The sequence below is a fragment of the Microtus pennsylvanicus genome, chromosome 5 (assembly GCF_037038515.1).
Source record: "Microtus pennsylvanicus isolate mMicPen1 chromosome 5, mMicPen1.hap1, whole genome shotgun sequence".
Lineage (NCBI taxonomy): Eukaryota > Metazoa > Chordata > Mammalia > Rodentia > Cricetidae > Microtus > Microtus pennsylvanicus.
Window position 1 is genome coordinate 120610622 of NC_134583.1, and position 9877 is coordinate 120620498.

Genomic DNA, 9877 nt, shown 5'->3' on the forward strand with positions numbered 1-9877 from the left:
TTAGGGGAGGGGTAACTTCCCTGGCCTGGGCAGTGGTTTCCCATGCACCCTGGGGCTGTCCGAGGTGAAGGTGACAGGTGGGGGAGGCAGGTGGAGAAATTGAGCCTGTGAGCTCATGACAAAGGCGCCCAGTGGGTGGGGTGGGTGCTCTGGCCTATAAAGACCCTATGTCCTGTGGCTTGCTGAGGCAGATATGGAGGGCGCCATGGAGGGTCCTGAGGCTGTGCAGAGGGCCACAGAGCTCATCGAGCAGCGGCTTGCCCAGGAGGAAGAAACTGAGGTGAGAGCCAAGGTGAAGGGAGCCTCAGTGAAGGGAGGGGGACTCCAGGTTAAGGAGTCCAGCTGTCCTGCTATGGGAAGGGAAAGACTGACTGCTATGTGGGTACACACAACATGCCGAACACGTATTTCCTGGGGTCCCCCAGGCCCATTTCCATACCAGGGTGTTCCTGACGGGGATGTGGGTGGGGAGAGATGGGGCTTGGAGGTGGCAGACCTTCCCAAGACCCTGCCCAATTCACCTGGCTTCAGGAAACAGACCGGACTGTACAGGGAAAGCCAGGAAGGTCTGAGGCACACACACCCCAGTTGCCCCCTGGAGGATCATCTCCACGGTTTAGTTGCTACAGGAGAATAAGCTGGTAAGAGTCAGGAAGGGAGATGGGGAAGAAGACCAGCTGGTGCTTATCCAGGACTGTGGGCAGTGCTGTAGACACCTAAGGCTCGGGTGCATTTTTTCTAGGATAAGTAAGCGGGGCTGGAGTACTGACTTGTCGTGCTCTAAGGTCCATTCTAAACAGTCGTGCCAGGTGTGGTGGTACACACCCATAATGGGCGACACTGAGTTTATCCTTGCCACACCCCAGAAGAACCTAGAGTTTTTGCATAGGGAGAAGGTGGGCATTAATTTTAATCAACACTTCTTGTTTGCTTGGAGTTTGTTTTGTTTTGTTGTTTTTGTTTTTCAAGACAGGGTTTCTTTGTGTAGCTTTAGAGCCTGTCCTGGAATTCCACTACGCAGACCAGGCTGCCCTTGAACTCACAGAGATCCACTTGCCTCTGGCTCCTTGAGTGCTGGGATTAAAGGTGTGCGCAGCTAACACTCCTAATTTACATAGTCAAGTAAGAAGGCAGAGGGCAGAAGTGGCCAACTAGAAAGTGGACCATTGTAATGAGCAGGATGGTGTCATCCAAGCCCTCTGCTGCTACTCTGAGGAGGATGGGAAGTGAGCTGGGCCTTTAGGAGCGCTAAGTGCAGTAAGGATGTGGTGAGAGTATTTCAGGCTAAAGGAAAAACAGGAGCTGAAGTCTGTATGACAAAGGTATGGCGGTCGTGAGAGTATGTGAAGTGCTTAGGTTGGAAAGGAAGCAAAGAACAAACTATAGAGACGGCCAGGTAAGAGGAGTGTGTTCTGTGGGCTGTGGGGAGTGTCACAGAGTGAGGGAGAGTTGTGTCCTCTGACTTGTATCAGAGACAGACAGTTCTGATGTTGCTAAAAGAATTTATTTTTGCAACGGGTGGTTGCAGGGGGCAGCTACAGAAACTTGGCTTAGAGGCAGTGGTCATTTAAGAGAAGAGATGAGTCAGATTTATCAAAGAGGAGTGTGGACAGCACCTGGGCATCCCTGGATCTCCAGGAATCTCACCCCCACCCCCACTGCCCCAGCAGGCATGCATGGCTGTTGCTGCCAGGCAGGAGAGTCATCCTGCTTTGTCACTTCTGGAGTGCTGCCACGATACACCGGAACCTCCTACAGGGGACACAGAACAGCCCTCTCCCATCCATTCCCCCAACAAATATAGCCACAGGGCTGCAAGGACACAGGTGCCCACAGAGCCAGCCTTCTCACCCAGCTCCTCTGCATGCCAGCGTTGGGCGTCCGTTAATTTCACAAGCACTAGGTGAGCAGCCACAGCAAGCCTCTTGGCTGAGCGCTTCACAAGCATTCTCTCTAATCTGAAATGTGGACTGGGAATCAGCCGGGAGTGTCCTTGTGAGTCACAAACACTGAGTGCAGACTCTGGCAGCCCATAAACACAAGTCCACAGGGAGTCCAAATAAGAAATGGGTGGCCCTAGAATCCATAAATAATCCCTCCTGCCTTACTGGGAGCCTCCAGCAGTCTGTGGCCCCTTATGTTGGTGGCACAGAGGCCTCGGGATGCAACTTACCAGGTAAGGTCATCCTTACCCAGAACTACTGGACACCAGAGTTCCATGGTCTTCATGCCATCATTCATTCATTCATTCATTCATTCATTCATTCATCGTCTGCTCATTTAACAAGTCCTAGGTGAGCAGTCACTACCTGCCAGGCCCTGTCACAGTGAAGGCTGGAGATAGCAAGTGATTAAGTCCTCCAGGCTCTGGATGTTTCCTCGGTCATCAAGCCAGGGTCCCAGAAGCAACAGTAGTTTTAGCCCGAGGTCATATCTTTTTTTCCTGGCAGAAGGTGCATTGTTTGGGGTGACACCTACACAGGGAGACCCCAAATCATAGAATCATAAATCTGGAAGATCATATAGCCATAATCCCGGCAAGAAAGGCAGTCCAGGATTCCTTCCAAACAAGCACTCGAGAGAGAAGGGGCTGTAGCTCAGTTGTAGAACATTCAGCTGGCATGTGAAGCCCTAAGTTCCATGCTTGGTACTACAAAAATATTAATTGGGAGGCATCAGAAATAAAACCTCGAATCCTCTCTGAGAGAGGCTTGCACCAGGACTCCGTGGGGAATGAACAAGGTGCCTGGGCCGCATGGAGGGCAAGTTCTCCCCAGTCAACCTGCCTTGTTACCCTCATCCTGGGCACAAATTCCTAGGTTCACAACTACCTGAGCTGCTTGGGAGCCCCTGGGAATGGATGCCAGAAGGTCACTAAGAGTAGAGAAGCGGTCTGGGGAAACCAGAGCTTCAGGTGGAGAAAGGAGGCTCATCAGACCCTGACCACAAGACCATGAAAGCTAGGCGCTGCTGTTCCTCCGAGCTCCAGATTTCCCAGGGCTGAGCATTGCTGAGAAAATGCAGTGTCTGCCATAGAACTGGCAGGCTTTTATGTTGCCAAAGGATTGTTGCACGAGGGAAGAGATGATGAGGCTGGAGGCTGGAGCTCGGAGGTAGAGCTCTACCCTAGCCTGTGGAAGGCCTACGTTCAATACCGGGAAGGAGGTAAGGGGATAAAACCTGCCAACTCTGATCACAGTTACCTCACTAAAAAGAAATTTTTCTGATTAAACTCCTGTATCCTTGGGTTCTATTTCTCTGGACTCACACAGTCACACATGGGAACTTCGTTACATTTTAACTTCATGTGTGTGATTATTTTTCTCCATGTATGTCTTGCACCACACACATTGCATGTCTGGTACCTGTAGAGGACAGAAGAAGGAATTGGATTCCCTAGAACTGGGATTACAGATGGCTGTTTAGCTGCCAGGTGGGTGCTGGGAAGAGCAGCCACTGCTCTTAACCCCTGAGCCATCTCTCTAGTTCGTAGGAAAATTTTAAATTCTGTATTTTGTTTGTTTGTTTGTTTTTTCTAGACAAGTTTTCCTCTGTGTAGCAGCCCTAGCCCATAGTTGTCCTGGAACTATGTAGACCAGGACTGGCCTCAAACTCATCTGCCTGCCTCTGCCTCCTGAGTGTTGGGATTATACCTGGAAAATTCTGTGTTTGTAATGAACATGAACAGATTTTCCCCTTGTCTTTATCCCCTAAACAATAAAAACGACTATGCAACATTCAGGTTATATAGTCAGTATATGTAATATTGAGATTAAAAGTATAAACGCTGGCTGGTGGTGGCGCATGCCTTTAATCTCAGCACTTAGGAGGCAGAGGCAGGCAGATCTCTGAGTTCGAGGACAGCCTGGTCTATAGAATGAGTTTCCAAGTAGTCGGGGCTACACAGACAAACCCTGTCTCAAAAAGAAAAAAAGTATACAGTACTATTTGTGTGTAGGTTGTAAAGAAATCTGACATCATTTTATACAAAAGATTTAAGCACGCTAGAATTTCTTTTTTTGTGGTGGTTTTGTTGTTTTGAGTTTTGAAACAGGGTCTCACTATGTAGCTCCAGCTGGTCTGAAATTCACTATGTGGACTAGATTAGCCCTCTAGTACAGTAATCCTCCTGCTTCATTCTCCTGAGTGCTGAGATTGTAGGTGTGAACTAACACACCCTGACAAAAAATTCTCATAACCTTCCATTTGGCTGAGAACCACACCAGTATAGCTGTCACCAAATAATCTTAGGTAGCTTTCTTTCAATGGCTTCCCAGAAACTTCGAAGAGCCACCCCTGGGAAGTTGTCCATGGACTTGCTGGTTCTAGAGGATGAAAAGCGCCTTGGGGTGCAGAGCCCTGCTTTACAAAAGGTTAAGGTAAGTGGGGGAACGAACGACAGGGCAGCTCGACAGCTCAGCTCCTGTATTATCCAACTTCCCCACACTCTGTGCCCCAGTGTGGAGGTGATGAGCCATCCCCGTGCAGGGCCAAGAGCGTGTACGCAAGACATCCCTGGACCTGCGGCGTGAGATCATTGACGTGGGTGGGATCCAGAACCTCATAGAACTGAGGAAAAAACGCAAGCAGAAGAAGCGAGATGCACTGGCTGCTGCCCAGGAGCCACCTCCAGAGCCAGAGGAGATCGTAAGGGTCCTGGGATGGACAAATGTGGGCAGGGGGAGCCCGAGAGTCCCCAAACTCTCTACTATTCTCTGTGAGTGGATGCTCTTCCCGCAGACCGGCCCTGTGGACGAGGAGACGTTCCTGAAGGCTGCAGTGGAAGGGAAAGGGAAAGTCATCGACAAATACCTGGCCGATGGAGGTTCAGCAGATACCTGCGATGAGGTGATGTGCCCCTCCCCTGCACCTGCCTCCCTTCAGGACCACTGCCATAACCGGGTCAGGTCCGGGATCAGCTCCATCTGTGGGCTTGTTTAAGAACACTCACGGATGCTCTTAGGGCGGATGCTTCCTTCCTTAGTCCACAATTTCACCAAATCCTCGTTAGACTGTTCCCCAGCTCAGACGGCCTCCATAACAAACATCACATGTTTCTGCATGGGAGATGAAGGAACAGAATCCAATTAAGAGAGCCCAGGAAATTTGGGCCAAAATTCTCTGTCTCCACTCGTTAGCTGTGGGACCTGTGGCTGGGCTGTCGCCTCTCCAACACTCAGATTCTGCTATGGTGAACATTGCCTACTGCCTTCCCAATATGTTGTGGTCAAATGAACCAACAAGTGTTTAGTGGATGGAAAGATTATAAAGCACAGGCGGAAATAGGATACTTTCTTTCTCATGGCATATGCTCCTGCTTCTTTTTACAATTATTTATATTTATTTATTTATTTATTTTTAAAGATTTGTTTATTATGTGTACAGCATTCCTTCCATGTGTGCCCGCATGCCAGAAGGAGGTGCCAGGTCTCATTATAGATGGCTGTGAGCCACCATGTGGTTGCTGGGAATTGAACTCAGGACCTCCGGAAGAGCAGTCAGTGCTCTTAACCACTGAGCCATGTCTCCAGCCCTTATATTTATTTTGAGACAAGGTCTCACTGTGTAGCTCTGGCTCTCCTAGACCTCACTATGTACACCAGGCTGTCCTTGAACTCACAGAGATCTGCCTGCCCGCGCCTCTGCTCTGGGATTAAAGCCATGCACCACCAAACCTGGCCTACAGTTGTTTATTAATATTGTTATTTGCAGTGCCAGGACATTGTGTGTGCTAGGCAAGGGCTCTACCACTGAGTCATAGCCCAGCCACTATTTTGAATATTCTCCTATGGAAATATATAATGTGAAATATGTTGCTTTAAGCATGCTGATTTAGGTGGTATTAATTCTATCGCAGTGTCGTGCGACTATGGCCACTGTCTATTTCTTAAACTTTTCCGTCAACTGTCATACTTTTTTCCTCTGAGAGTGCTCTCATTCATGGGACCAAGCCTACCAGTGGCCACCCACCCGTGTTCTAGTAATCTACATCTTTTCTGTTCTTATACCTCCAGGGTCTAATCTTGTTTCTCCCATTTACTATAAGCTAAGAGTAAAAACAAGAGGAAGGCCAGGAAAGACTGCCCATAACCAGATCATTAGCATATAGAAAGACTAGCATAATGGTGCAAGGGTTCCCTGAATCCAAAGCAGAAAGTAGCCTTAAGGGAGGGAAGTTTGTTTCTTCCTTGAATCAGTAACCAGGTGTGACCTGTGCATCTGGGTCCTGCCTAGCACTAGGGGAAAGAGTCGAGCTCGTTTATACTCAGGCATCACCTGGGAGCAACTTGGCATAGAGGTCTCAATGAACTCCTGGCACATGAGCTGCAAGTCATCACTGAGCATCATAGCATGTGAGCACAGAATAGCCATGCCCAGCAGGGGAGCCAGCTGCACCAGCTATACAGAGTCGTGGCTGGCTGCCTGGGTAAGAATGACTGGAGGACAGGGTGGGGCTCCAAGGCCAATCTGAGTAAGATCTGCCTGAACACAGAACACATGGGCACCAAGTTTGGGCAAGGCCTAGGCCTCAGTTTGGTGGGATGCAGGCTCAGGCCTAGGACTCAGGCCTGACGGTCTCTCTGGTGGCAGTTCCGTCGGACAGCGCTACATCGAGCCTCCCTGGAGGGTCACATGGAGATATTGGAGAAACTTCTGGAGAATGGGGCCACTGTGGACTTCCAGGATCGGGTGAGAGGGCAGGTACTGGGTGGGAGGTAAGAGGTGGATCTAGTATCAGTAGAATTCTACTTCCTGTCCACTCTGTGCCAGAAGGCTGCCGGTAGGGGCCTTTGTGTGTTCTGTGATATTGGGCAAGCCCCATCTCCCCCCTGAATTACCTCTGTGACTCTCACTTGGACTAGTTTGGCTCTGGGTTGTCTGTCCTACTCCTCGTCCCTTTCTTTCTTTCTTTCTTTCTTTCTTTCTTTCTTTCTTTCTTTCTTTCTTTCTTTCTTTCTTTTCCTCTGCCTTCTTGGCTTCAATCCTTTCCCCAGGAAACTTCCTTCCCAACAACTCTGCTATTAAGTTCCATCCATCCCTTCCAGCTGGACTGCACAGCCATGCACTGGGCCTGCCGTGGAGGCCACCTGGAGGTGGTGAGGCTCCTGCAAAGCCGAGGAGCCAACACCAATGTGAGAGACAAGGTGAAGCTGCGGCGCTCAGTGCGGGGCGAGGCGGGGGGGGGGGGGGGGAGCAGCAAATGGCAAGCCAGCTCACATGGTAGGTAAGCAGTGGGCTAGCCTGGTTTCTAGCGTGGCTGCGGAGAAGCTTCAGGCCCTCCAGGGAGCTTGGGAGCAAGTGCTGAGAGGCGAGAAAGACAAAAGACCTGCTCTTGTGGAGGCGTGGTCCACCGGGAGGATGCAGGATTTGTACACCCATGCCATCCTTCATTATTCACCCGCCCATCCATCAGTTTATTATTTATTCATCTACTTATTAACCTACCATCCTTCCATCCATCTATTTCTTTACATGCAATCTCAACCTCTCAGACACTCTTCTTCAGTTGTAAAACTTGTGGAGTTCTTACATAGGTTAGGAAGGGCATGTTTGTAAATTACTTTTTAACATAGGAAGCTTTTGCCATCTCTATCACAGTCGTTCCTCAATTAATGGCATCTGATATAATTAGTAAAAAGAAGCTGGGCACGGTAGCACACACTTTTAATTCCAGTACTCATGAGGCAGAGGCAGGAGAATTTCTAAGTTCAAGGATAGCCCGGTCTATGCAGTGATAATTTGTCTCATTAAAAAAAAAACTTTTAAAGGAATGGACTGGGAGGGTCACTTAGTAGTGGCATCCTTGCTTAGCATGTGCAGGACCACGGGCTCAATCCTCAGCATCCCAATGAATAAACTCGCCAATTAATTAAAGAAGAACCTAGGTGTAGTAGTGCCCTCTGCAATCCCAGCACTTGGGAGGCATTGGCAGGGGAACTGAGAGTTTGCAGCCACCTGGATTACATAGTGGGGCCCTGTCTTATTTGAGAGAGAGAGAGAGAGAGAGAGAGAGAGAGAGAGAGAGAGAGAGAGAGAGAGAGAAGAGGTTTAGACAGTAGTAGCTCATTGCTAGGCAAGAGGAGAACCGTGATAGGCTACCCAGAGGACACAGCACTTAAAGCTGTCTGTTTAGCTCACTGGGAAGGATAATGGCGTGTTGTACCAGTGTCTCCTGTCCAAGGCTCAGTCAGGCCTTGACGCTTAGACTTGGGAGTAGGATTAGGCTAGAGATAAGATAGCTCCCCACCCCAGGACACCGTATTCCAGGCCCACTGCCAAGAGTCCTGCTTCTCCCCACACAGCTCCTGAGCACTCCCCTGCACGTAGCCGTTCGCACTGGACACGTGGAGATTGTGGAACACTTTCTGTCTCTGGGCTTGGATATCAATGCCAAAGACAGGGTGAGTTCTTGCCTCCTCCCCTGCTCAGCCACCGTGGGTGTCAGGGCAGCTCACGGGCTGCCTTGGCGAGTAGTCCTTCCCCACAGGACCCTAGGGCTACAGCCTCTGAACAGGCCCATCTCCTATAACCCTACTCACCCACTGCCATGTGTGACCCCGACTCTAGGAAGGGGACAGTGCCCTACATGATGCCGTGAGACTCAACCGCTACAAAATCATCAAACTGCTGCTCCTGCATGGGGCTGACATGATGGCTAAGAACCTGGTGAGTTGATTTCTCTGGCTGCCTGGCTGGCTGGGCGAGCACTTAAAGCTGCAAATGCTTACTGGATGGTCTGCAGAGGCACTGGGGCAGCCACAGCCTGGGGGCAGTCACAGCCTAGCTACACACATCATTGGCTCTTGGCCACGTCACCCTAACCACCTACCTTCCCAGATCTCTCTTTCTGTGTCAAGGTTCAGACCACAAGTTCAGAGAAACAATAGGAGAGAGGGGGTGAGAGAACTTCCCTAAAGTCCCCCTATAGGACAGAGTGGAGCCCAGTGTCCAGGCCCAATTATGGAGGTCCCGCTGGAAGAGAATCCAAGTCCTTGGTTGGTGTTGTGACCATTCTAGCACATCATGTTGGTTCAGAGTGAGCCTCTGGATTTTGGAGAATAGATGTCCTCCGATCCAAGCCTGTCTTTTGGTCCACAGAGCAATCGCTAAAGAGGGGCATAGAAAGATTTGTCTGGCACAAAAAAGGCTCAGAGACACTGAGGAAGGCAGGAGCACGTGGAGAGGGCGTGATTGGTCTCCACTCAGCACTGCAGGCTTTGGTGCTGGACAATTCATAACGAAGGGACTTTCCTATGCATTGTAGGACTCGATATCAGTAGCACCCACAACTTCTAGTTGTAAAATGCAAGATGTCTTTACCTCTGGCCATTTGCCTCCAGTTGAGAACCACTATTGTAGCTGAGAGGAATTTCTGAAGCCTGAATAATTTCCTCCTATTCTCTCCAGGCAGGAAAGACCCCTACAGACCTCGTCCAGCTATGGCAAGCAGACACTCGGCATGCCCTGGAGTATCCTGAGCCAGAAACAGAACAGAACGGACTGGAGAGGCCTGGGAGTGGGCGTGAGACCCCCCAGCCAGTACCAGCCCAGTAAAAGCTGGGCAATAGTCCCCTACTATGGAGCTACTTGCAACCAGCCTGGCAGGAACACCCACAGACTCAACACAATAAAATGCTGTCTTTGGTATTTGTGGTCTTTGCGTCCCTTTGCGCTCCAAACACGCAGGAATGGAAAGTGGGTGTGAACTTGGAAACAAGGGAAAGTGGAGTCCCTTGACTCCTGAGCTAGGAAGTCTCCCTCCTGTGGTCTTGCTTTATCCACATCATCCTGCTTTTCATCCCTCATCCCTAGGGCCAGAATTGTGATATAGTTCCTCTCTGTGGTATACTCGTTCTCTGCCCCTCAGTCCCCAAGA

At 50.0% G+C, this 9877-nt stretch overlaps 1 protein-coding gene across 1 annotated transcript; it reads left to right on the plus strand.

Annotated features, from left to right (window-relative positions):
* The first annotated feature begins 170 nt into the window (after window positions 1–170).
* Ankrd2 (ankyrin repeat domain 2) lies at window positions 171–9648 on the plus strand. The gene is made up of 9 exons (XM_075974108.1): window positions 171–280; window positions 4278–4379; window positions 4489–4647; window positions 4741–4848; window positions 6592–6690; window positions 7047–7145; window positions 8304–8402; window positions 8569–8667; window positions 9409–9648. Exons 1-9 carry the CDS (start codon window positions 194–196, stop codon window positions 9553–9555), a joined length of 999 nt encoding a protein of 332 aa, XP_075830223.1. The 5' UTR covers window positions 171–193; the 3' UTR covers window positions 9556–9648.
* The last annotated feature ends 229 nt before the right edge of the window (window positions 9649–9877 follow it).